General features: G+C 36.3%; 4 protein-coding genes and 2 non-coding genes across 11 annotated transcripts in view; 1 reads left to right on the top strand and 5 right to left on the bottom strand.

Annotated features, from left to right (window-relative positions):
* Nucleotides 1–357, bottom strand: part of LOC132118198 (nck-associated protein 5-like) — a 32,174-nt gene extending 31,817 nt beyond the window's left edge. For 2 of the 3 annotated variants that reach the window (XM_059527858.1, XM_059527861.1), the window contains exon 1: nt 168–338. The gene's annotated coding sequence lies outside the window, so the exon portion shown is untranslated. Of the gene's footprint in view, nt 1–167 lie in introns of all 3 variants that reach the window. The other variant, XM_059527862.1, reaches the window with a different exon arrangement.
* Nucleotides 358–1,719: 1,362 nt separating this feature from the next.
* Nucleotides 1,720–1,856, bottom strand: LOC132118877 (small nucleolar RNA SNORA2/SNORA34 family). Its single transcript, XR_009426044.1, has one exon. It is a non-coding gene; the product is annotated as a small nucleolar RNA SNORA2/SNORA34 family (small nucleolar RNA).
* Nucleotides 1,857–1,970: 114 nt separating this feature from the next.
* Nucleotides 1,971–7,480, bottom strand: kansl2 (KAT8 regulatory NSL complex subunit 2). Of its 2 annotated transcripts, none has more exons than XM_059527857.1 (10): nt 7,345–7,480; nt 6,327–6,579; nt 6,072–6,250; nt 5,603–5,717; nt 5,339–5,502; nt 5,088–5,254; nt 4,802–4,892; nt 3,621–3,874; nt 2,381–2,584; nt 1,971–2,273 (listed from the first exon to the last, which is right to left on the bottom strand). In XM_059527857.1, exons 2-10 carry the CDS (start codon nt 6,575–6,577, stop codon nt 2,178–2,180), a joined length of 1,521 nt encoding a protein of 506 aa, XP_059383840.1. In that variant the 5' UTR covers nt 6,578–6,579; nt 7,345–7,480; the 3' UTR covers nt 1,971–2,177. The 2 variants fall into 2 exon arrangements, with proteins under 2 accessions (XP_059383840.1, XP_059383839.1); XM_059527856.1 differs by lacking the exon at nt 7,345–7,480 and adding an exon at nt 7,163–7,307.
* On the bottom strand, nt 3,979–4,115 carry LOC132118876 (small nucleolar RNA SNORA2/SNORA34 family). Its single transcript, XR_009426043.1, has one exon. It is a non-coding gene; the product is annotated as a small nucleolar RNA SNORA2/SNORA34 family (small nucleolar RNA).
* A 149-nt stretch (nt 7,481–7,629) lies between the features above and the next one.
* mlh3 (mutL homolog 3 (E. coli)) lies at nt 7,630–13,404 on the bottom strand. Of its 2 annotated transcripts, XM_059527853.1 has the most exons (14): nt 13,351–13,404; nt 13,075–13,262; nt 10,489–12,944; nt 10,307–10,408; nt 10,148–10,224; nt 9,891–9,995; nt 9,660–9,744; nt 9,516–9,584; nt 8,882–8,990; nt 8,594–8,753; nt 8,475–8,498; nt 8,270–8,348; nt 7,960–8,108; nt 7,630–7,776 (listed from the first exon to the last, which is right to left on the bottom strand). In XM_059527853.1, exons 3-14 carry the CDS (start codon nt 12,941–12,943, stop codon nt 7,681–7,683), a joined length of 3,510 nt encoding a protein of 1,169 aa, XP_059383836.1. In that variant the 5' UTR covers nt 12,944; nt 13,075–13,262; nt 13,351–13,404; the 3' UTR covers nt 7,630–7,680. The 2 variants fall into 2 exon arrangements, with proteins under 2 accessions (XP_059383836.1, XP_059383838.1); XM_059527855.1 differs by lacking the exons at nt 10,307–10,408; nt 13,351–13,404 and having other exon boundaries at nt 10,690–12,944; nt 13,075–13,343.
* A 2,722-nt stretch (nt 13,405–16,126) lies between these two features.
* On the top strand, nt 16,127–24,125 carry tmem240a (transmembrane protein 240a). 2 transcript variants are annotated; one of them, XM_059527040.1, is made up of 4 exons: nt 16,127–16,681; nt 16,869–17,059; nt 18,628–18,836; nt 23,656–24,125. In XM_059527040.1, exons 2-4 carry the CDS (start codon nt 16,968–16,970, stop codon nt 23,808–23,810), a joined length of 456 nt encoding a protein of 151 aa, XP_059383023.1. In that variant the 5' UTR covers nt 16,127–16,681; nt 16,869–16,967; the 3' UTR covers nt 23,811–24,125. The 2 variants fall into 2 exon arrangements, with proteins under 2 accessions (XP_059383023.1, XP_059383022.1); XM_059527039.1 differs by having other exon boundaries at nt 16,953–17,059; nt 23,656–24,123.
* The last annotated feature ends 2,591 nt before the right edge of the window (nt 24,126–26,716 follow it).

Below are 26,716 nucleotides of genomic sequence, written 5' to 3'. Positions count from 1 at the left end.
TAATGCCCCACATTTCCCTTTCCACGCTCACACCACGCACAGCAACATTTAATACCACAACAAACCTCTCTACGTCCATAATACGCTGTATTTTGCAAATCAGCACACTTTCGACGCGTAAACGTCTAACAGTGCGCACGATATCTGGAAAAATGGGGATCTTTTACCTCGCGATCTTTGTGTTGCTTCGGAAGGCGTGAAAATATCCCCGATGAATATCGCTAAGAAATACTGTTGAACTGTACTTTTAAATTCACAGCTTGTGGACATGTTTTGTTTTCCCAGCCGCTGATCAGAGGTTTAATCGTCGTCTCTTCCCGTGTTTAGGTTAAAGCACTCGCAGGAAAAGTGATGTCATGGCTTGAAATTGTGTTGCCCGCCCCACTTTTAGTATAAGGGCCTATCTTGTGCTCCACGTAGCGTTTCCCTAAAACAAGTTTTCATTTATAGCCTTGACTTGTACATTTATTTCATTTAGGGGATTTTTTTTTTAGTAGCTAACAGTTTATTTTATTAAGCTACGCTGTAATCGCGTTTTTTTCTCGCTTCGCATCTGCAGTGATTTTATTAATCATGATCTGTGACTAAGCAGCGACTCAGCTTTATTTATTTATGTCTGTCAAGATTGACATGCAATTTGCTATTCTGTGACCATTCTTTAACGTGTTTTTCATTGTACTCCTTTAAGTGTATAAAACTACTATTTGATATAAATACATAAAGATAAATGTTATTTTTAACTAGGCCTGTTTTGTATTTAAAAGCTGCCATGCTCCAAAACTCAACTACCCGTTTAATTTAACAGCTTGGAAAGCAACTAGTAAATGTTCAACATCAATACACCATTTCATTGTCCATTGTCCTGATTTAACAAAAAGAACTAACTCAAAAGAACAGTTCCCTAGCAAATCAAACTGTGTTTGCAATCAAGTTCAACCCCACACAAAGAAAAGTGAAGTGAAGTGACATTCAGCCAAGTACGGTGACCCATACTCAGAATTTGTGCTCTGCATTTAACCCATCCGAAATGCACACACACAGAGCAGTGAACACACACACACACTGTGAGCACACACCCGGAGCAGTGGGCAGCCATTTATGCTGCGGCGCCCGGGGAGCAGTTGGGGGTTCGATGCCTTGCTCAAGGGCACCTAAGTCGTGGTATTGAAGGTGGAGAGCAGCTTATTACTAGAATCATGTATTATTCACTATAATAATTTCCATTACTCTGCAGATAAAAATTCCCTTGTTTCTAGGTTTTCAAAGACCGTGGGAACCCTGACTATCCCAGAGGAGCCCCTTTCATGAGTGCAAATTTATAATTAACAAGAACAAGATGAGTTGTAAAGGTTTATTTTAGTGAACAAATCCCGGTGTGAGTCACGAGTATCATATGGAACCAGAAATGTACTGGATAGAAGTGGGGATGGTGCTTAGATACTTCTTGTACTGAAATACATACCTTATCTTTACCTTACAAACTTTCAGCTGTGCATATATAACTGGACAGGTTCAGAGGACAGCGGGGCTCTTCTGACTGTCCCATGTGCACAGGCCGAGCACACCGAACGACCTTCAGACCAGGGAACATTTTGAATAAAACTTGGCTACTGTCTTGATAAATGTCTTTTGTGAAGGGTTAAGGAGATTAGGAGAACTAGCACTGGCATAACTGTGAAATAACTTAGATTGAAATAACTAGAGAAGGTGGAAAACTTGAACTGTTCCTTCGAACTGAATCGACTTCACCCATAAGATAACACTGGGAAAGTCAACAAACCATAAGAAGACTTTTATGTCAGCCGCTGTTTGAAACCAACAGCTACAGCAAGCTGTGGGCCTTGATTCAGGGCTATAAGATCATATATTAACCAGAAATGTACTGGATTGAAGGGGAGATGGTGCTTAGAGACTTTTGGTAGTGAAATACATACCTTATCTTTACAGTACAAAACACAAACATCCAACTGTGCATATAATGGTCCTTTTAATTTCACAAGACACTTGCAGTCTATATCAGAACATGTGCTACTGTGATATTTTAAGTAATGAGTATGTTAGGTTAAAAATGCTTCAGCAATCAAAGCAAACTTCCAGAAATATGGCTTTTAAATAGATATCTGGGCTGTTTGAAATATCAACATAACGACAGCTGAGAAAATCAGGTCATGAGGTGCTCAGGAGAAGGCATCTGTTGTTTTCGTGTCAGAGTCTTTTGATGAATTCTGCATGGGAACTGCTTGCCCAACTGCTTCAAGCATTTCAGATTCAACCTGAAAAACAAAACAGTAGTTCTGGTGCTTAAATGCCATTGCAGGGAACAGGCATACTGCCTTGGTTGAATTGTTTAATTATTCCAACAAGCGATGGTGATAATTACCTGATCTTCCACAGACACCTCGTCTCTATCCGAGAGCTCAGCATCTTGGACCGAGCCATCCAGATCGTCCTGCTCCGCCCCTGTCAGAATGTCCATGGGGGCCTCGGCGATCTCTCTGATGGTCTGGTCTTCTAATGCAAGCGCTGTGTCGAATAGCAAGGGGGACGGGGGACACTGCAAACCCTCATCTTCAACGTCAAGATCCTGCACATCAACAGACTTTAATTACAACAGTGACAAATCTGGATAATTTTATAGCCAATAATTAAAAAATTGCTGATATTAAAGTTTAAAATGCTATTTTGTCACAAATTCTAAATAAAAACAATCATTAAAAATGTATAGTTTTAAATGTTGGAAATGAATTTAGATGTCACTCCATTACAATGTGCAATATAAACACTAGATACTTTGAGATTTGCTAAAGGTTATAATTGACAGTGTTAAAGATTAAAAATTATAACAAATATAAATTAAAAATGAAAATGTATTTTATGAACTGCTCTCTAATATTGGCTGATACCTGAAATGAATCAAAACATTGTGTACTGATGATGATGTGCTTTAAAAAAAAAAAAAAAACTTGGATTAATATACAAAACAAAATATGCAAAATATAATATGGTCATTGGATTATTTTGATATTCCATAATATTTTCTTTCTTTTATGAATCCTAATTAATGGCATAATTCTTCAAACTAAAGTCCATTCATTTCCAGTACATCTAAATACTACTAAACATGTCAACAGCCAAATAACCAGCAAACAAAATTCAGCAATATGGGTAAATTAGCAAGATTGTTTGCATTTTGAAAGCAAGCAATGGGAACAAGTAAACAAAAAAAAAGCACATAAATAGTTTGTAGCATTACAGGAAAATGAGATGTTTCCAAAAACAAGTTTAAATGAGAGGCTTTACTGTGGGCACACAGAAAATGTCAGACATAAAATTAAAGCAAGATGACTGCTGAACACGCAGATTAATTTGTTTTTCATTCAAGTGAGGCTATGAGATATGATTTACACAACAGAGGACATGTATGAGCAGCACTGTTTGCAGGCATGTAGATACCTGATGGATACCTTAGCTGTCTAAAGAGAACAAATTTATTGCAGATTGCGGAGTTAATTGCTCTGATAATATGAAACTTAGTGTGAAGGGATACGCCAAAACACATGAGGAAAGCAACTGTACACAGCGACTCTAGTTTTAATGAGAAAAACCAACACAATTCATACATCACTGAATTCCAGAGGTAGATTTTCTGTTGGCTGGAGCTCTGCGGCACTGAGGTACATGTCTGTGGGTGCAGACGCCAGCTGCTCCGGGGCAATGGACTCCTGCTCAGGCTGGTACATGGGAGGAGGCAGGGACAGGTGCAGAGGACAGCGGGGCTCTTCTGACTGTCCCATGTGCACAGGCCGATCACACGGAACGTCCTTCAGACCAGGGCATATTTTGAACAAAACTTGGCTACTGTCTTGATAAATGTCTTTTGTTAAGGGTTAAGGAGATTAACAGAACCAATACTGGCATAACTGTAAAATAACTTTTAAATGTCAAAGATTTGGAAGGCTGGAGGAGGTGGAAAACTTGAAGTGTTCCTTCGAACTGAATAGACTTTACCCATTAGATAACACTGGGAAAGTCAACAGACGATAAGAAGACTTTTATGTCAGCCGCTGTTTGAAACCAACAGCTACAGCAAACTGTGGGCCTTCATTCAGGGCTACAAGAGCATATATACATCTATATACCGTAGATGTATGCCCATATAAACAAAGAAAAACATGTGTATTTAACGTTTAACTAAATATGCATTTACCATACAAAAGTTTGAGGTTGCTAAGTTTTTTTTTTTTTTATTAATACTTTTATTCAGGAAAGCATTTAACTGATCAAAAGTGACAGTAAAGACATCTACAAATGTTACAAAACATTCATATTTCAATTTAAATCCCATTCAATAAATTAATATTCATTATAAAATCCTGCAAATTTGCAGGTATAATGCATCATGTAAGGAGACAGCATAACTGTTTTCAACATTGATAAGAAGAAATGTTTCTTGAGCAACAAATGAGCATACAAGAATGATTTCTGAAGGATCATGTGCCACTGAAAACTAAAGTAATGGCTGTTGAAAATTAAGCTTTACCATTACAGGAATAAAATACATTTTAAAAAGGTTTTTTTTTCTTTAATTGTATGCGTCATAGTATTTCTGTTTTTTAATCAAATAAATGCAGCTCTGGTGAACATGAGACTATAAAAAATTTTGCAACCCCAAATTTTTCAATGTTAGTGTGGTTTTTGTATATGTAACAGAAGTGGTAATACTACTAAAATATTAAGTGAAAAGTGAAAAATTTAATAGACCTGAACAGTTAAAGATATATAATCGGACACAAAAGGATACGAGAGACACAGTGTCGCGTCATTGGCAGACACGGATTTGAACAGCGATTCCCTTCCACAAAGGAAATACATCTTTGGCCTAAATGCATTGCCTGCGCATAAACAAAAAACACAAGAGAATTAAAATATATTCACAAATAATGTTAACAAAAAATAAGATCATGACAGTTGGCTCAGACTGACAGTATGGGAAAGCCAATAAAATTGTATTTAGGTCTGGCTCATGTGGCAGTGTGTAGTGTTTAAATCTTCTATTGTCTTTCTTAAAACAGAAAAAAACCTCATACCTGTGGCGTTCCTCCCTCAGAAATCGCTTGTCTTCTCTGTCTGAGCTGGCGATGCAGCAAAGCCTCCACACCATAGCGACGGCGATAGCGTCGTAGAGCCTTTAATTTTTTCAGGTTCTCTCGTTCCTTCGTGGACAGCCCCTCTGGACCCGTTAAAAGGCTGCTCCCTTGTATCACAGCACACAAGTGAGTATATATGTTGACTGGATATATGATATCATGAAATCAAAGAATGACAGCAGCCCCCTTACCAATTGTCTCGTGTTCAATTTTGCGGCTGTGCAAGTAGCGCCGTTTCTTTTCTTTTAGTAAATGTTGCAGACGTTTAAATTGGTCAATGTAGAGGGACTGAAGTCTGATTAGCTTTTCACGTGTGATGAGTGCCACTTCCTCTGCTGTGTACACACCCGCATGCCTGTAGAATGTCATGCTTCATTATTTGACATCTCAGGTGACATTAACAAAACTAAATTTGACAAAGCAGTTAAGTAAATTAAAACTGAGGAATGGCTCACTTTAAAGGGTCTTCGTGGTCACTGTCAAGACTTTCATCTTCACTGTCGGGGTCTCCTCTCCATGTCTGATCCAAAACAACAGGATCCTGCTCCTCTTCACTCCAACTCTCTTCATCTATACAAGGAAATACATATACAATATATCATCATAAATTAAATGCAACATTGCATCTCTTATAGAATTTTATTCTGTTCAGGTCTTTTAAATGTTCCATCAAATACCAAGTAATACAAATATATTGACTTATTTTATTAACTAATATATATATATATATATATATATATATATATATATATTAGTTATATATTACTTTACACATAACAAATGTCACAGTAGCGGTTAGTTCACACATGCACAAGTTTGTTTGCCTCACATCCTGACTATAAAGTGATTTCTCAATGTTCACAAGGCCAAAAGCATACCTGTTAATAATTAATGGCACATGATTAGCAGCAAGTTACATCTCACCTAGTATGCGACTAGCTTCACTACGGCCCTCTTGACTGTGAGCTCCAGTTTCCGGCCGACAGTAGCCACTGAGCTGAGACAGCAAGACTTCAGGGGAAGGTCCTGATGCAGATGCCTTCCGCATTTGAGCCTGCTGAACCAAAGCATTTCTGCGTGCATGTTCAGTACAGAACGATACCCTAAGAAAAAGAAAAACAACATTTGTTAATTATTTATAGTAGGAAGTAAGCATGTTAAGGGAATAAACACCCTCACCCCTCTTTTTTCTCTAGTTTTGGGGCTGCATTGGGGCAGCGCTTGCCATTCTTATTAGACACATAGCTGCATTGCCTGTAGGGAGCATTTTTATCTTCAAGTACATGTTTGATGCAGAACTCTAGGCCCTCCAGACGAGGCTGTGAACACGGTCTCTGGGCGTAAGAACAGGTCTGAGGCTCTTGAACACGAGCAGCTTGAGTCACTCGACCTCTGCTGGACGGCAACACGTGGATCCGAATCCTGTTCATCACTGATGTGGTGAGAAAGCCAATATAACCAATCAAATACAGACAACATAATGTTAGAGTTCAACATTACTCGACATTCAACATTAACCAAGCTTAATGGAGAGCAACCATGAAATTATAGATTTTTTAAAAATAACTTTTTTTAACCATTTTATTATATCTAAATTAAAAATGTAAATATCCCTGATATTTCCAGATTTTCATGACCTAATACTTACACTCTCTTTACAGACCACGTGTCATGGATGACGCACTCATTGTTATGTCTGTATTTAAATGCAAATTTACCAAAAAGGTCCAAAATGCAGCATACAACATAATTACGCAAATCTACTGAAGATAAACACTGTCTTGTTTAGCCTAATTTAACATTTTAACAAAGCACGTTAGCGTTAAGGCTTTACTGTAACGTTACACAGCACACGTGATGCGTTCAGATTCAGTTAATGCACGTGGGTCATACACTGTAGTCGCCACAAGCATTCAAATATTAATTTCTTTACTCCGTATTAGCAAAAAAACGGTAACGTTAACATAATAGAAGCGGCAAGTCCTCAAACATTATGAGAGATAAAGAAGACTGACGTTTTAATCTCATGCAGAAAGCGCCAAATTAAATTCATCCGTCAGTGCTGCTGCTCGGCCATCTTTGAATTGGGAGGCTAAAATACTCTTGATTTAAACTGATGTTAAATCAATATATCATCCGTTTAGTCTGTGACTGTTTTGATACGTCATAATTTGACATTTCTACGTGTAAAACTCACCTATGAAGTAATACTTTGTTATCGATTAGGTGAGAGCTTACTGCCGCTTCTTCCAGCGATCATCGCAATGAACAACAATGAGCTGCGGAGGAACGTCATCGATTTTAGCGCCCTCCTACGTTTACGTTGATTGGACCACAACATTGCAAGAATCAATTCGATTGGAGGAAAGTACTTAAAGAACGAGTATAGTCCTTTATTATTGGCTACTCTATCTCAGAGCAGTGTATGCGCAAAAGGGTGAAACATAATAAAAGCCGCCCAGCAATTAACAGAAGCAGACCATTTCTTTTAAATTAAATCATTTAATGCCAAAAGCGTAAAGTGCTTGTAAATTCATGTTTTATTTTGTGCAACAGATTGATCTTTTCCATAGAGCAGCCATGACTTGTACATTCTTCTCAATTTCCTCAGATTTGGTTTGGGAAGATCCTGTGGAGATTAAAAATTAAACTATCAAAGAAAAACATTTAAAAATACATGAAAAAAAATTCAAGATATATAAAATGTGCTATGGCTTATCCTTATATGCTTTATGATATTCAAAACCTGTTTATAATCGACAACAAAGTGCACTTACTGAATCAGATTTGCGCCAGATTAGTCAAAACATACCTGTGGCTCTTCCAGGTGGTAAAGATCAACCAAAGGGACGATTGAAGGTCTTCCGTGAGCACACTGGAAGGGAAGCTGACAAGAAGAGAGCGAGCTCACCAGACTACAGCACTCCTCTTTACTCAGAATGTCATTGAACTTAATTGCTCCTGTTAAAATAAATAATATTAGGCATTATACAATTTGAATATTTATTAATAAATACTAACTCTATATCCCTACATATGTTTTAAAATGAGACATTTCTTGTAACAGTTCCTAAATAGAATGTGTTTCAACTGAAAACCAATGGTGGATTTATAATACCAACCATGACAAGCTTGTGAGGCGAGCACATTATGAACTGTCAGAGGCAGCATTCCTCTCACTCTTCCTGTTGAGCGGAGAAGCTGCAAACATGAGTCAAAATAATTCAAAACTGGTCAGAAATGTATCCTTCAAGCTCCAAAATCAGACTATTTGTAGTATTCTGTTCACAGATTAGATACAAATCATGTGTGGATATGCTGGTTCACCTCAATGTGTTCGCGCAGATAGTCCTACAAAATAAGAAAAAATAACAGACAATTAGAGTCTAAACTGTGTTAAAATTAATTATAAAAAATTTAAATAAAACATTAAATCCAAGTCTGACCTCTGCAATGGTTTTAATCACCGACCGTCTTCCACGGCGGAGCTCTGTGCTTTCTTTCTCTATGAAACATGTGGGAAGTCTCTCCAGAAACACATTCAGTGACTCACTCTTTGGGAAACTTACATCTAAAGCGAGACCCCTCAGGAAGGCCTGACAAGACCTTCAAGAACAAAAGAGAGATTTATGGCACTGTTCGGCAAAGTTGCAGGACTAATTGAACACACGTGTACATTTCAGAGAGAAGATGGCGGTGGAAACAGGAATGTCGACTCAAACAGCTGCACTGACCTCAGAAGTCTCAATTCCTCCTCGGTTACGTTAATCTCTAAGGGTGGGATTACACTTGAAGAACACAGCCTTTTTTTTGCAGGTGTGTCTGGGTCATCCTCATAGGAGTCTACATCAAACAACAAGCAGTGTGGGAAAAATACACTGAATGCTTACTTCTTGAAGTGTATTAGCCTTTTTAATGCTTTTACATGGGATTTATTTTGTATCTTATGCATTCTTTGAATAATAATAATAATACTATAAAATATTACAATGTTATGTTTTTTTATATATGTTAAAATGCATTTTATTCCTGTGTGAATTTTCAGCATCATTACTCCAGTCTTCGATGTCACATGTTCATTCAGAAATCAATCTAATATGTGGATTTGCTGATCAAAAACAATTTTTGTTTATTATCAATGTTGAAAACATTTGTGCAGATTCATATTTCTGTGAAAACCTTGATACATTTTTTTTTAAAGGACTGCATTTATTTGAAATCGAAATCATTATAAATAAATGTCATTACTGTTTCTTTTATTTCATTTATGAAACTTTGCAGTGAAAGTATTATTTCTTACTTCCACAAATCATACTATTCCAAAACATTTGAGAGTTACTGTTTAACCCTTATATCATTAGCATTTACCTGTCACTAACCCCTCCAGCCGAACTCTTTCATGGGCAGCATGCTGATCAACCAACACTAGAAGATTTCCTGCAGGTGGAAGCAATGACAAATGTTTAGGACGTCATCACACCGTTCAACATAATGATTTTCAGCCTGCGGCACCTTCATTTGTACTGCTTTCAGGGACTTCCTGCTCTGTTGTGTTTATCAAGCAAGCAAGGAACTTCTTGTCCACTTGATTGATGACCTGAAGTAAAAATACAACATCACAATCTTAGGTTTATTTTCACCACATAAGAAAAAAGGCTGTGTTTTGTGACATTGCTATTTTAGTTGTCTAGCCTTTGCCAGTTCCTCAAAGCACAAAAAGAGCAGAGGAGTAAAACTACATACTCTCATTGTGTGGATCATATTCTTGGTAAACCGGTAGGGGTAAAGAATATTGTGGATTTTTACAGCAAGACCTTCAGCTTGACCGCTGGTTACATCCACAGCAACCTTTGCAGAATAATTAATAGAATATGTGAGCCAAATTCATTTGAATCTTTTTAACAAACTGCCTTACATTAATTAAAATCAGTATTCAATAAGGTTAAATTAATTAAACCTCTTTAAATGATTTAATTGATTAAATTAGTAGTCTTTTTTACCTCTGGAGGCCGTATGAACACTGGGTTACTCCATTCTGAGAATAAAGTCGATAGTGAATCGGGACCTTGGGCATCCTCTTAAAAGAGAAAGAAGAAAAACAATTACTTAATGTGCACTAAAAAGCTGATTTCATTCCTGATGTCAGTCTAGAGCTGTACCTCTGCTGTCTATCTCTGAGTTAAGGGCTTTTTCTGCTCTGGGCTTGGGCAGAAAGGGAAGTACAATGTCTGTGTGAAATGGATAACACCTGTACTCAAATCCTATGTGCAAAGAGAAGCTGATTATAATATAAATATCTCTACATTAGTGATCCAAAAATGGCTCACTGAATTTCTCCCACCTGTTCTTGAAATAACACTGACCGCCATGTTAGTGACATCTGTGGTACATGGCACTTGAGACTCCTCCACAGGAGGAGAGTTGTATTTGCTGAGCCCTGTAACTTGGTTGATGTAAACCAGCCTTCCTAACCAACTGTCATAATGAGCCAGCCAGCTGCTGGACATTGGGATTGTTTCAACACATTGATTTGTAGCCTGACCTTCATTTCCTGTGTTGCTGGACTGAGGATCATGCTGAGAGGTTACGATGGCTTCATCAACACAGTTCACACATCCTACAAAGGAAGTTACATTCTTGTTGGAGAAGTGTGAGTCTTCTAAAATGGAGGATGTTGTTTCCGGCTCATTTAGAGTGAAGATTGGAGTTTCATGGACAACTGAATCAACCGTTCCAGTGGATCCAAATAAAACATCTTCTAAGAGGCTTTTTTCTAATTCACGGGACCCTTCTTGAAAGTTTGAGTCTTCCACAACTGGGAAAGACGAATTTCCTGTAGTAAGAATGTCTGTACTTCTGCTGATCTTGCTGGATGGCCTTTTGTCTTGTTTTAAATAGGAACATTTGGCAGCCAATGACAGTTTGTCTGGCTTGTTCCATGATGAAGATTCAGCAGAACATTCAGAACTATACAGAAAATGAACACCTGATGGGTTCCTCAATAAGGGCTTGTCTAAATCTTCTAAACACCAAGTAGTTCCTTCAAAGCGGTCATTGGATTTTCGAGAAGAAACTGAATTTAAAAGGTTTGTTTTTTCCGTACTTCTTTGTTTTTTCTCAGCACCCTTCCCAAACAACCTTTTGAACTTGTCAAGAGATCCCGTTTCAAAAGACAGAGCTAATTTACGACATGGCACAGCTCTGGAAGTCTTTGAGTTGGTACCATAAAAACCATGTTTGTCTTCTTCAGTGTCATTTAACGGCAACTTCCTCTTTTTTGGAGAAATTGAATTTGGGAAGCAGAATTTTTTCAAAGTATCTTCTGCATCTTTTCCATCTATAATTGAAATCTTTTGGTTTTTGCTTCCTGTCACGTTGTTAACTGGCAAATCGTAATGGCTTATATTTGAACAAACTGCACTTTCATCTTCTTTGCAGGTGTCATTCATTTCTGTAGCATCTGCAAACATGGGCTGCAAAGACAATTCAGCCTGAAGCACTTTTCCTGCCTCTGATTCTTCACTGGAGAAGGTTTCAGTGTTTGTTGACACCTTCTCCAACATCTGAACACCACCAGAGACGTCCGCAGTACTTGCACAATCCTTCTTCTCAGACAATGCGTCACTCTCTTCACGTGTTTCCTCAAAACTGAGATTTTGTATTGCCACAGGAGTCTTTGCATTCCTCACTGGACTACTTGAAGGACCGTCACTGCCATTCATGGAAAACTCTGTCACCAGGTTTTCTTTAGTAAGGAATGCTTTGACACCTTCTTCAATGCAGATGAGCACATTATCCCAGTCTTTGAACTCTATCAAAGACTTGGCTGGTTCGAGGCATATGTCATACTCTGAGTAATGACATTTGATATTCAACACATAGATGCCATGGAGATCACATCCGCCCCTTTGTTTGGGACTCGATGTTAACGGATATGCAGTCGGGCTGTTGTTTTGTCTGGCAGCACTGCTTGCTCTCTTCAAAAGGCAGTTGAGTGTTTTATGAATGCGTGTCTTCAGAAGAAGCCTCCCATTTACAAATAAGAACTGCAAGCTGTTATTGTAATGACCCTCACGGCCAATGTGACCGGTCATTTCGAACTGCTTATGGACATAATTGACCTCTCCAAGCTTTTGAGCTCGACTCAAGCCATGAATCTGCACAAACCTGTAATAGGTACTGCTTGTTTTAGAGAGTTGTACCATCATGTGGGCTGAATTTTCTTTTTTCACTGTAAATGACACAGAAGGGTGGATCAGAGATATGGATTCCACTCTTTGACGAATGCGTTCGGTTTCTAAAACAGTGTCCATTCTTTTTCTTCGAACTGGCATGTTGTGGAAGAGATTGTAAACAGACACGGTCGTCCCTGTGGAAGGACGAACGGCTTCAGCTTCAACAACATCCAGTGCATTTGTTTCATTAAAAGTTTTAACATACGTTTTCACTGAAAGCTTAGTCCTAGAAGATATTTCGACCATTTCTGCAAGAGAGACTATACTGGAAATCGCTTCCCCTCTGAATCCATAGAAGCGGAGATTTTCCAGATCCTCCAGCGAGCTGCATTTGCTTGTGTTATATCGTAGACCCACTCTTTCCATGTCTTCCTTGCAAATTCCCGTGCCATTGTCGATCACCTGCAGCTTGCAGGCCTCGATGTCTATTTTGACAGCCACACATGTTGCTCCAGCATCGATGCTGTTCAAAATGAGCTCCTCTACACATTGCTGCAATGAGAAAATAGTAACGCCAGAGCGCAGCTGTGCTTGAACATCTTTGGGCAAACTCTTGATCATTCTGAAAGACATAAATATTAAATCTCTTTAATGCACGGAGTCGAAAAAAAAGTCAAAAATGTAAATGACGCATATAAGAGAATTACAATTATTTAATTTGAATTAATAATTAAATTTATATGCGTCTATACCTGTTTGGTGGGTTGTGAGTTTGAATTTGTGACTGAAGGTGCAATAAACAGCCGGCTGTCCGCTTTGACAGTTGCCATGTAACAACACCGGTAAAGTTTGCTAGTTGTTATTGTCGTTAAGATGCATTTCGGTCCTTTTAAAACGACGGTTTCCTTTATCGCTCACTTTAACAGGGCGTTCCTGTAACCTGCGATATAAATAACGCTTGCATGACATTTCATTCAGTAATTAATATAAGTTGTACAATTATTGTTTCTGTTATGTACACAACCTACTTTTACTAACAACAACGCTGTAAACTGCAGCGGAAATGACGTCGAAGGGTAAGCCGCAGCGTGAAGCAAGCGACCGTAGAACCACAAGTAACATACTAGTGCAAAATAAAACGTCATGAATAAAAGACTCCTTAAACCAAATTAAAAATCATTTCACATTAATATTTGGGGAATTATACAATCATTATATATATTTTTAATTACCAAAGTAATTTTTATTTGTATGTGTTTTTGCAGAATCTTAATAGACAGCTTATTTTGATGTAGGTCTACATTTGATTAACATTTCATCAGTGAAGATTTATCAGTAAAAAAAAAACTAAAATAAAACAAAACATTAAAATAAAATTTTTATATTAAGATATGTGCTCATGTAACTTTTGTCTGAATATATATATATATATATATATATATATATATATATATATATATATATATATATATATATATATATACTTGAAATAATTATAACAATATTTATATTATAATAGCATGCTTTTTATCTCATGGAGATTGGGCAAATGATAAGACAAAAGTTTTTCCACTAAGAAAAGCTGTAACATCAAGTGTATTATTTTGTGTGTCATGTTATTTATCTTTGTAAGTAACTGGGAAAACAAACTAAATTAATTACAAATATTTATAATAGTTGATAATATAATATATAATACATTTTAATAATTAAATTGTTAAAACGTCTACATTGGTTATTTATAGTAATAATAATAATAATTATTATTATTATTATTATTATTAATCTTATTAAACAAAATACATATTTCACATTTTAGATTTTTAAACATTAAAACATTTTAATTTCTTATTTTTATTATATATATATATTAGTATTAGTATCTATCTATCTATCTATCTATCTATATATATAGGTTGGAATGAAAAGCAGTTGCAAAACAATATTCAAAGTAATCTAAACATTCTCGTATAAATTGGAGCATTTTCTGATTTTCAGAAAACTAATTTCTCTCTCCATTTCAGTGTGTCAGCTTGCAGAGAGAGAGAGAGAGAGAGAGAGAGAGAGTTTGATGGTGGTCAGCAGTAAATCTTTACTGTGCTGCTCTCCAGGATGCTGAAATGCGTTGCTGCTGAATGTGGGGGACATTGTGGCATGTTCTTGGTGACCTTCACAAATAAAGATGTGCCATCAGTATATTAGCTTTAATGAATTAGTGTATAATAGTTAAAACGTAAATAGCCTCATTTAATGCATGAAGAGCTAGTTGAAAAGTCACTAATGATGCATTTTCACTTGTCTCAGCATGTTGTTGTACAACAGAATGGAGTTGCTCACATTTTAGTTATCATTCTGCATTACTGCGCACTCTGGAAAGAAACTGAAGTGCATCAAGTAGGAAATTGAGTTAAGACTTGAATTCCTGCCAAGTCAGTCGGTGCTTTGTATTTTCGGTCAAGGTCCTTTCACATGCGTTAGTTAACGTGCCAGTCATCGGGAACATTAGGTGGGATACAGAAGCTGAAGAATCGTATGGGCTAAACTAAATTGCGCAATCTGAACTGCAGAGCGCGTGAGGGGGCGTGAGGATGGGTTGGGGAAAATTACAAGCTCCTTGGGGGATGGCTGTCCTATATAATGTAGTGCAATCCTGTAATTGAAAAAGATCAGCCGTGTTTTTAAGGGAAAAGTGAATTGGTCAAGTCTCTTCTACCGCTCCCCATCCAAACCCCATTTCTGTCTCTCCCCCACCCCTCTCACGCGCACATACGCTCACGCACCGGCTGGAGATGGGCATAAAACACTCCTGGCTGCCGTGGATCAAATAGCGGTGTATAACACTGTGATTGCAGATTCTGCTTATAAACCCAAATGGATATTAAGAAAGTCTGATCTGATCGTACGCTGGTTTAAAGAAGCATACTTTATCAACAAAAACCTACAATTTGTGGCAAGCCATTTTAACATTCTTCCTTAAAACTAGTATCTTTCTGTTTTCTGATTTGCACCCCAAATTCTGAAATCAGCTATTCATGTTTCTTATCTTAACTCCAGTTGTTGCTGGTGCTTGTTCCAGTTTAAGTAATTTTTACTATTATTATCATTTATAGCTGCATGCAACTAAACAGTATATCAGTATAAATAGCTGACCAGATACTAGTGAGACACTAGTATGTATTTATTACAATTTTATTGGTAACAGTTTTTTTCCAGTTAAACTTAAAATAAATATATTTAATATTTATAAATATATTATAGCCATAAATATATTGCTATAAATAAATAGTCTATATGAAGAGTTCAGATGCAGAATGCCAAAGTGCCGTTTGAAATTTAAAACATTTTTATCAGCTTGTGTATGTTTAGTTATTTCACATTAATATCAAAGAATAGGTTTTTTTCATTGCTATTAAAGCAAAATAACTGAACATTAACATAGGAGCCTGGGGAAAATGCCCATTTTAGAAGAAAATTTCAGACGGCACGCTTTTGCACATGAACTCTTCATATAAACATAGATTATAATTTCCATAAATATAAAGCAGAACAACTGTTTTCAGCATTGATAATAACAATAAATATTTTTGAACAGCAAATTAGCTTATTAGAATGATTTCTGAAGGATCATGTGACACTGAAGACTTGATTAATGGCTGCAGAAAATTTAGCTAAATTAATTGCATTTTAAATATATTAAAAAGAAAGCAGTTATTTTAAAGTTTAATAATATTTCACAATATTAAGCACTAGTTCCATATTTAGGAATAAATGTCAAACCAGCTTGCCACATAGGTTAGCTAGCGAACACAGCAGATATGTAAAGCCGACCACACATTTCTACAAATAAAGCCTCGACGACGAATCTAAGGTCTACTAGATGTCAACTCCTAGACAGATATATCAGAGAACTGACGTTAGCTGATTCTGGCATCGCTCGCTGTCGCAAGACGTTTCCAGCGGCGTCGGAACGCGAAGGAGGAGAGGCATCAGTAATCAGACGAGCTCCCTCCCAACCGCACGTCTGAGGCGGATTCAACTGCAGCACTGGGGAACGTATCGCTGGATGTGGGTGAAGACCGTGTGAATGCGCGTGTAGGCTCATCATACGTTGGGATAGCGAGATCTGCTCATCCTAACCCTATGCGCCTTAAGAACGCTTCCCAATCTGGCGGGTTCAGGGCTGAGGCAGGTGTAGCGGCGAGGGCGCATCCATGAGCGTCTTCTCCCGGGACGGCATGTTTTTAGTTTAACCGGATTCGTTGAACAGACTGGGGAAAAGGAAAGGCGAGTTCGGAAGTTTTGATGCATATGATCACAACCACCATGATTTTTATGATCCTCGGTGCTTCAGTTGTCATGGTAAGACCCTTCGCCTCCCTAAGCACTTCACAATTGGGCATAATTGTGTCATTTTCAAAGTGAAATCGGGGGTTAACGAGAGTGTGGACTGCTGAAAGTCCATTTAGAAATCTCATTAAGACAACACAACCGTACTTGTGTCTATTACTGGCTGATGTGGGAATGTAATGTGTATTTTCCCCTGCAGTGGTCACAGTACCAGGTCATGTAGCGGTTGCTGTGTTCCAATACTGCTTGTCATGTCCCGGCTGACTCGAATGGTTCTTTGCAGGCGATAGCGTGTTTAATGGACATGAACGCACTCCTGGACCGCTTTCACAACTACATCTTACCGCATTTACGAGGGGAAGACCGCGTCTGTCATTGCAACTGTGGAAGGTAAAAAAACCCAAGCGTTAATAATGGATTGAATTCTAGCACAAGAGACAGAAATTGACAGGTTTCCCCATCTGTTACTAACAGATAGGCCTGAGCTATTCTCCAGCACCAGAAACACTGTCCATTTCATCTCATTTATCCGATCGGAGATTGTCACATTAAAGGCCTCATATGTGTATTCGCGGGGTTTATGTCATAATTTGGGCGTAATTCTAATGGTTCTTCAATACTACTGTTGCTTTGCGACGGTGTTTCAGTAGGAGAATTCTCCTCGATTTCTCTGCTAGTTTTTTTTCTTATCTTTCTGCGTATCAAGGTGTGATTTTTTTTCTCCAAGCACAGCCAGATATTTTGTTCTTTAGGGTGCGTGAGTTGACCACAAAATCACGTTGATATTACTGAAATAAAATGTGATTTTAATATATAAGGACTGCGTTGAGTTAATGCATATGGTAGTAACTGCAGTTTTGTGATGCTGTTTGGTGTAGTACAAAAAGGTTTGGGAAAAATGTTCTAATAATCTTATTTGTATTTTCACATCATTACTTGTCTTTTATCTACTTAAGCTTGACTTGATCATTTTCAAAAGAGTTTATGTTCAAGCTACATCTGTTGAGTACAAGTTTTTGATGTAGGAACATCCCAGGCTAGTAAATTAGGTCATGTCATAATTGTTCTCATTTAGAAATGCATGTTTTAACACTTTATTGTTGGTGAAGAGCTGTTAATAACTTAATGATTTCATGTATGCCACATTTCTTTCCAAACATAGAGTATATTTTGTGTCACATTTCAGGGCCAAGAGCATTATAAATGGGTCATGGTCAGTGAAAATTTGCTCAGTGACCTGATATTTGCAAAAGGAAGACATAAAACTCTCATGTGAATTATTTTTTTCATAAATGAAACAAAAAAACAATTTATAGATAAATTTATTTACATTTTTTAATAGAAAAACAAAACTTCCATATACATCCAATTTACTTTTGAGGAGTAATGTTGCTAAGGATCAAGGTTGCAAATAAGTTGTATAAAAACTCACCATAACTACATTTTCTTTGCATGAAACAGTACTACACTTAAAGAAATTAGGTATCATGTCATTTTTGCATAAAACCAGATGAAGAGTTGCAAATGCAAAACGTCTTTTAACCCTTATCAAAGACACTTTTGCATATAGTTCTGTTGAAATATAAGAGTGTTTCCCCCCTATAGACCTCCATAAACAACATAGTGCAAAAATAATAATAATAATAATAATAATAATATGGCATTATTTGTAACAGCTGTGTGCCAAAGCATATGTTCAATTTATTTAAATGTTCCAAGAAAACAAGCCCAGCTTGACAGAGCTCAGTTGGATCCAAATAGTATCAGTATAGAAATGCTGGCTTTCCCACCCTGCTGAGAGCATTATTAAAGCAAGTGTTTGTGTAATTGACATAATATTGTATGTTCTCATTGTCTATCTCTTTATTTGTTTATCATTTTATATTTAATGTTCCCATCTATCTGTTTTTGTTGCTGAATGTAAGCCTCTAAACAAAGTTCTCCCCTCTCTGCCCTAGGCATCATGTTCACTACGTAATTCCATATGATGGAGACCATTCGCTCGTGGACTCGTCTGAGAATTACTTTGTGAGTGACAGTGTGACCAAACAGGAGATGGACCTCATGCTGGGGCTGTTGCTGGGCTTCTGTATCAGCTGGCTGTTGTTGTGGCTGGATGGAGCTTTGCACTGTGCTGTGAGGGCCTGGAGAGCCAGTCGCTATTATGGTGAGTGGGAAGAACATTGTAACCAAGAGTATATGGAAAGCATATATGTGGATACATGTAAAAGACAAAGGATATGCTTGTAGGAACAATATGCAGACCAATGTGGTTACAGAAAATTTAATTATAGCTTATATAGAGTAAGCGAGTGTTTATCCTTTTATTTTTTAATGCATCAAAATCAAGTCTTCCTTCATGTGACAATTTATTTAATGTTATGAACAGAGGTAATGCCATTTGTATGTTTGTTTGCAGTATTTTTGTTTTCGCGTGATCATTTTGTGGTTAAACGTCGTTGAGTGGTGTTTCCTTGCTAAATAAATGCAATGTTTTCTGTGCAGGATTTAGATGGATGTATTCAGGTATACTAAAAAAATTCTTTTTTTTTTTTTTTGAAGAATTGATGTCCAACACTTTACTGTGAAAAAAAGTGCCTTAAATGTTAGTGACAATATGAACACTTGTGTAGTTAATTTAAAGTACACTGAAAAAAAATGGTCAAAATTAAAAAGAATTGCAAGTATGTTTCTCGATTATTTACAAAGAAATACATTGAATTAAACATTAAATTTTAAAGTAAAAGGCTAAAAAAAAAGTATATTCTTGTAAAACGTACTCCAGTTTTTTTACGTACTCATCTTTTTTTACATTGATGTTAGCTGTGTCCTAAAGAATAAAATACTGAAATTATTGTACTTTTACTTATTATATCAATGGTGATTACAATATACAGTGACAGATCAGCTAATCTCACAAAATGTTAGATATATATACCTGGTTTGTATAGGATTAAATCCTCATACATTTATAAAACCATCTTTGAAATGTGTCCCACTGTATTGGTTTTATGTTAATAAACATATTTTTTTCCAAACACTCCCAAAATTCAATTTTCTTTCCCCAAACATTTACACACCTATATTCATTCATTTTCATCAGCTGTCAGCATTCCCCTTATGCCCTGTTATTATCACCCTGTAATGAATGTATTAAGATGAAGACTGTGGCTGCAGAAATTAACATTAGGCTTTCACTCAGTGTAATTGAATCGCAGGCAACACAGCAGTTGTTTATAACAGTTGTCCATGGTCCTTCGAGAGCAAAGAGGTACATATGCTGTGGCGGAATATGTAAATAGTGCCTTAAAAGGGAACACTTTTAGTTTGAATTTGATTATTTTGTTCCTCACATGAACTTTTGATGGTTATTATAGGTCAAGGAGAGTGGCAGATAAAAGAACTGCTTGGAAGAACAGAATTTTGAAAAAGTAGGTTGTTATTATGTGGCCAATAACTATTTCGAAATTATACACTCCGTGTCGGGGGATGCCTGAGCATTACACCACAATACTCACCAAATAAATAAATATGTGGGCATAGAATTTGAAATGTGTTCCGTTACAATGTACAAAAGCAAAAAGACGAACAATGTAACAAAATATTAAAATTAAAATAAATTAGGTTATTTTCGTTACAATCAATTTCTGAAATGCAAAGGAGTTTGAGTTAAATTAGAAGGAGCGAGTCTGTGGTGTGATATGAGAGAATTGAAATTCACTTTTAGTTCTGGAGGAGTAGACTGATTTACAGAGTTGAAAATATGGAGAAAATTGGGAAATATCAAAGTGTGGAATGTAGTTACTGACCAGTCAGAATCAAGTATTCCGGATCATTGTGTAATATATAATATACTGAAGGGATAGTTAAGCCCCATTCATCCAAGAACGATAACTATAAAGATAATGATATTAGTGTCCACACCAGCGAACTATATTGTTTGTTCATTTTAAGCACATGCTCATCTATTGCTTTAAATTCTTGAGCTTGTTACAGCAGGATGGGTTCTGATTGGCTGCCAATGTTTGTATCATTTATCAACTGGAAAAAACAGTTCTGGATGTGATTCCAACTTTATCGTTATAGCTGTGTTGTGCTGTGTTTTTTACAACTATATCTTTATCGTAATCTTTATAGTTTTCGTCCTTGGTGGGAACAGGCCTTTAAAAGGGTCATATGACATTGCTAAAAAGAACATTATTTGGTGTAATGCATTGTGTTTATGCGGTTTATGGTTTTGGAAGGTCAAACAAAGTAGCTTCGCTTTCACAACGAAACACAAGAGTGTCTCCAACATGGCGCCACCAGCAACAGCGAGAATAAAAGTTACGCCTTCTTTCTTTGCGTGAACATTTGGGTGGCATTATGCAAATCTTCCCACATTGTGATGCAGACATGTAGGGGCTTGTTTAAATGAGCAGTTTTAGGGGGGCGTGGACAAGTCTTAATTTTATATAGAATATCTCTATGGATTTGAGACTTTAGTCTTTGCAACTTCACAGATCTTCTTTATGCACCAAGAGCTTGTAGCACTCCAAAGAGAAAGGAAATATTTAAATCACATCATATGATCCCTTTAAACTAAAAAAAGAGAAAATTCTGTCATCGTCTACTAGTAAAGACTTTAGTTAATCTTTAAAAAGCCCATTATAAGATATTTTAATATCTTAGAAAATCCAAAAAGGTCACAAAGGCATAGTAAAATCAATCTATATAAATTTAGCATTTTAATCCAAGTCTTGTGAAATGATCACTTTATATGATGAACAGATTTAATTAAGGCTTTTACATACATCTAAACAATGTTCAACACAAATGCGTAGATCACATGTGGTAAACAATAAAGCTCTGTGTATACATGTTAATATTGGAAATGCCTAATTTAAATGTTCATAATATAAAGCAATCATATCGCTTTCATATGGATTCATTTTACAATTTCTTGATGGTCTTTTTGGATCTTCTAAGTTTTGGTTACCTATCTTCATGGAGGGATTTGATTCAAAAAAATTAAGTTTAGAAGATTAGCCATAATCTTATTGGTTTGGAATGACATCAAACTATGACATCAATTTTATTTTTGGATGAACTGTCCCTTTAATTCAACCACTGAATTTAAAATATATTCAGTTCAGTTCACATCTAGATTCAGAGTAGTACTCAGGGAAATTACAACCTTATTTTTTATTTTTTATATCCAAAACAAAAAAGGTATTTCCATACGATATGACCTAGTGAAAAAATACTGGGGATGCCCCTCTAGTAAAGCACATCACAGCTGTGAAATTGTGACGTTGATGGCAGGTCAGCCTCATTTAGTCTCACCAGGATAGGGAGTGAAGGTGAGGTTGATGGAAAGGAAGACAGGAGGGAGATGCTGTCATGCCCTCACCCCCACCCCCACCAGCACACACACACACACAGAGAGACTTGCACCCTTGCACTGTGTGAGCGCTAAAAATAGACAAAGAGCAGCTGGATAGAGAAGGCAAGTTGGCGAGACGTGTAAGCATGCAGTTACACGCACAAACATACAACACAATACATATACATATACACTGCACTAAGACACATACCTTAAATTGTAGCTATGATTTCCTATTTAAGAATTAAATTTCATTGCTTTGACTGTTTGCTGCACTCTTTTGTTTAGCTCAGGAGTGATATCTAATAACTGATTTATATGCTGTAATAATTTATAATTATCTAATAATTAAGCTTTTATATATTTTATATTATATATAGTTGACATTTTAATAATCTTATAATATAGTTTTAATAATGCAATATTTTATACACTATATTATTTTGTTTTACATTTTAATAATTATTTTCTGCTCAGTTCAGGAATAATATATCCATTAACTGATTTACATTGTAATGATAAAATGTTTTATATATTAATACCTTAATATACTTTATTATGAATATGTATATCCATATTTTTAAGAATAAATGTAGTTATTTGTTACAATCCTTTTTTAACAGTTTCAGTTTATCCCAAACCAACACATAACAGCCTTCAAAGAAATTAAACAGTTACATTCAATGAAAATACAGTAAAAATAAGCAATAAGAAAATATAAAAAATAAGCACCTAAAATTAAAAGAACAGTAGTAATAAAATTATATATATATATATATATATATATATATATATATATATAATTTTAAAAAATGTGTGTGTGTGAGAGACCCTGGAACACAAAACCAGTTATAAGTCATAAGGGTCAAGTTTAAGATTTATAATTAATCTGAAAGCTGAATAAATAAGCCTTCCACTGATGTATGGTTTGTACGGATAGGACAATATTTGGACTAGATACAGCTATTTGAATATGTGGAATCTGAGTTTGCAAAAGAATAAATAAAACATTATTATAATAAAATAGTAATAGTTCTTAGCAATGCATATTTCTAATCAAAAATTTACTTTTTATATATGGATGGCCATGTGGTCTGTTGAAAGCGCTATATAAATGCAGTCCATCTTTCTTTAGTTTAAACAAAAGAATTCTCTATTACTGAATCCCTTTAATATCTCTTAAATAGCTCTTCACTGAACTCTTCCTCACTCCATTTCTTTTCATTCAGCTTTAAGGCTTAAAAAACCCTTATTCACCGTCTTCCTCTTTATACCCTTCACGACAGTCCTAGTGGATGGCATACCCATGGAACGCTATAAATAACCCCCCGCTCCCCCGTCGCCTCCCTCACACACACACACTGACACACTTCCAACAGAGCTAGCTGTGAGGGGCGGGGCAGTCTGAGGAAATCACTGTTGCTTCGCTACACCTCTACCCCCATCTCCACATCTGGACCCACACACTGTTTCCATTAACACATTGTATAGACATGCTGGTTCATTGTAAGCTGTACATTTTTTCCTTTTCTTAACTCAACTCATTAGCTTAGTCATAAGCGATGTGTGAAACTCCGCTGTTTGACAGATGCTAATGCATTTTTCTCTGTGCTGTTCACAGATACCCCTTCCTGGTCGTGGCTGCCACAGTTCTGCAACCTCCGGGACCTCCGTAGACGCACACAGCTCCGGCAGCTGGAGGATTCCAGCGGAAACATGGTGCACATCAAGCAGAAGCTCTATCACAATGGTCATCCCAGCCCCCGTCACCTCTGACTTTAATGGCAGTCTCCCCAAAACTGCTCCATTACCAGCTGCTGCCTCAGAGACCCACTTTAATTGTTCCACTACATCTTTTAGACCTTCAAAAACCACCTGAGTATTTGCCAAAAGAAGAAAGAAGATTATCGTTGCCAATATGCTGATCGGTGTCTACGCTCGCCACATTTGGCGAATGGTTTAGAAAGGGGTTTTTTTCTGTACAGGCATTTTTTTTTCGATAGCTGAATATAGGCATGCACTTTTAGAATGGGGGAGGATGCAAGAAATGGATTTGTGAGACACTTGGAGTCAGGTCATGCCCCCCCCCCCCCCACACCTTTTTTATCTTTTTCATCAGAATACAAATTTTTGGGAGGGGGTGATAAGCGGGCGGTGTGGGAGGGTGGAGGATATGGTTTTGTGATGGTATAGTTAGAGATTAATGCTCTTGTTAAATAGTTATACATATTGTTTTATGGGATTTAAGCAAACACGGGAATAGGAGGTTCTTAGAGACGAGTCAAGAACTGTAAAAAAAAAAGAGAGAAAAACATAAAGAGGAAAGAATTTTGAATGCTGATATGTGATATGTGAACTTTTTGGATGGATGAAAAAGAGATCACTCCTAAAAAATTATCGATTAGCTTTGTTACTTTGTGAAATAAATGAATGTATTAATTTTATCTGTAAATAAAGGAGAGTGCAGGAAGGTTGAAAAGAGCGGTCAGGGCTCTTTTTGCTGTTTTGAACGTCATCCGTCATATATGAGAGAACTGCTAGCGCTTGCCTTGTCTTCCCTACACTGTGTCCAATAGCCCTTCCTGGTCTGCTTCTAAACTACTCCAAACTCAAACAAGAACAACCAGCCTGCCAGCACACAGAGCCCTGACCCAATTTTCTCTTCCTCTTTATGTCCAGACATTGCTGTTGTGAAGATAAAATGTCTGTTTTATTAAAAGTGCCATTGAAGCACAACAGTGACCCCTAGTTTTGGAATGTGTCATTTCTCAACGACTGAAGGTGGTGTGCATGGGACAATCATATAACATTCATGCACGCGGAGGGAAAACGTTTCTGAGGCAAAATTGTATATTTAATAAGGACTTAAACTAAATATTGTATAGCAACTAGAACCTCTGGTAACTGCTGAGTTTAAAACAGTTCTAATGCTGTATTAGGTGGAAAAAAATAGTATGAGTAAGTGATAGACACAATTGATATGAAACGATATTGATATAATATGACTGATACGACCAGATTTTTTATTGCTTTTCAAAGAACATCACCATTATTCTCATCAAGACTGAATTTATATGACTAAAGCTGCGGTAAAACAGTCATATTGTGAAATATTATTACAATTTAAAATAACTGTTTTAATATATTCTAAAATGCAATTTATTTATTTGATGGAAAAGCTAATTTTTCAGCATTCATAACACCAGTCTTCAGGATCCCATTTAAAATATATTAAAATGTAAAACTGTTTTAGTATTTTTCAAATCAATGCGGCCTGATATTTTTTTCAAACACATGATGGAATATTTTTGACATTGATTTACAGTGACTGACATTAAACCACTTAAGGCTGTAAATGTGCTCTGTTTAGGGTGGGAAATGAAATATCTGTATAGTTTAACTTGATTGAGGACAATGACATAATGTAAATGACAGATTTTAATAAAATCCTTTCCAATTTTCCTCAATATACCCTACACTGACTCATAAGGTCAAATGGATTTGTTAGAAGCTCTTCTGGCAGAAGTGGGACTCACTTGACAGATAAACGTGGACGACTCCACTTGAGGCCTGGATAAGATTGCTTTTGATCCAGGAGTCACTGCAGATTTCTAGCAGGAAATAAGACAAGACCGATTAACACCATTCCTGTTTTACCTTGAAGGGATGTTTTAATGGTCCTTCAACCATAATTCTTGATGTCTTTCAAACTAGAGAGGAAAACCTCACTTAAGATCAATTCGCATCTCGGGAACTCCATAACATTAAATATATGTAGGCCAGTTTTCCACTGTCATAGCCATGGTGAAGCGGCTGAGTTTCTCAGACAATGGACTGCTGTGTCATTGTGCTCTGTTATATGGGTTTATCTCAAAATGCGGTCAAAGGTGTTTTAAAATACTTTATACCCTATTTTTCCTTCCAAAGTGATGAGTTTTGCAGAATTAATACCTTTGTGTGTGGCATTTATTTTGCTGTGGATCAGCAAAATGTTGTACAGCAAAAACCTGAATAATTGATTTCACTAATGTTTTCACACAGGTTAAGTAAGAAAATAATACTAAGATAAAATGAACCACTTCAAAGGGTGTAGTATAGCAGGGTTTTAATGATGTATTAATATTTGTATATGAGTATTCTTAGAGGAATAGTTCACCGAATAATGGTTCATCCAAATTGTTCATCCAAATATATGATGAAGTCTTTAAAATATGCAGCATTTTGCATAAGGGCAACTTTGTCCTACAGTTTTCTGTTTAGTTTCATAATGCCTTTTAATTTTTAGGGCTGAGAAAACAGGTTTTTCCTGTATGAACTATGAAACCTGACATTTGGGGCTGTTGAGGCCTTATCTGCTTATGGTTTTTCACATGGATTTTAATTTTCAGTGTCTGTTTCTAGAACAAGTTTCTTTTTTAATAGTTAAAATCATAGGGGACCTCACATAAAATGTATAACTATATATATATATATATATATATATATATATATATATATATATATATTACTATTATTTATATAAAATACTTTTTTACTTTTAATTATATATATTTCTTTTGTTATAATATTTTAATGGATTTTTTATTATTATTTATATAAGCAAAAATTAGCTGATTATTTTAAAAAACTCCCCATGGCTCTTTACTATTGTATTAATTTCCATGACTTTTCCAGGCAGCACA

The sequence above is a fragment of the Carassius carassius genome, chromosome 37 (assembly GCF_963082965.1).
Source record: "Carassius carassius chromosome 37, fCarCar2.1, whole genome shotgun sequence".
In the NCBI taxonomy this organism is placed as follows: domain Eukaryota; kingdom Metazoa; phylum Chordata; class Actinopteri; order Cypriniformes; family Cyprinidae; genus Carassius; species Carassius carassius.
This window is presented reverse-complemented; position numbering and strand designations above follow the sequence as displayed.

Coding starts and splice junctions, on each gene's coding strand:
- kansl2 (XM_059527856.1), bottom strand. Junction 5,718..6,071: donor TGAAGCTAGTCGCATACTAG/GTGAGATGTAAC, acceptor TTCCTTGTATAG/ATGAAGAGAGTTGGAGTGAA. Junction 2,585..3,620: donor TACCTCTGGAATTCAGTGAT/GTATGAATTGTG, acceptor GTTGATGTGCAG/GATCTTGACGTTGAAGATGA.
- mlh3 (XM_059527853.1), bottom strand. CDS start 12,943: ATGATCAAGAGTTTGCCCAAAGATGTTCAAGCACAGCTGCGCTCTGGC. Junction 10,225..10,306: donor CTCAGAGATAGACAGCAGAG/GTACAGCTCTAG, acceptor TTCTCTTTTAAG/AGGATGCCCAAGGTCCCGAT. Junction 7,777..7,959: donor ACCACCTGGAAGAGCCACAG/GTATGTTTTGAC, acceptor TAATCTCCACAG/GATCTTCCCAAACCAAATCT.
- tmem240a (XM_059527039.1), top strand. CDS start 16,625: ATGCATATGATCACAACCACCATGATTTTTATGATCCTCGGTGCTTCA. Junction 16,682..16,952: donor TCGGTGCTTCAGTTGTCATG/GTAAGACCCTTC, acceptor GGTTCTTTGCAG/GCGATAGCGTGTTTAATGGA. Junction 17,060..18,627: donor TGTCATTGCAACTGTGGAAG/GTAAAAAAACCC, acceptor TCTCTGCCCTAG/GCATCATGTTCACTACGTAA.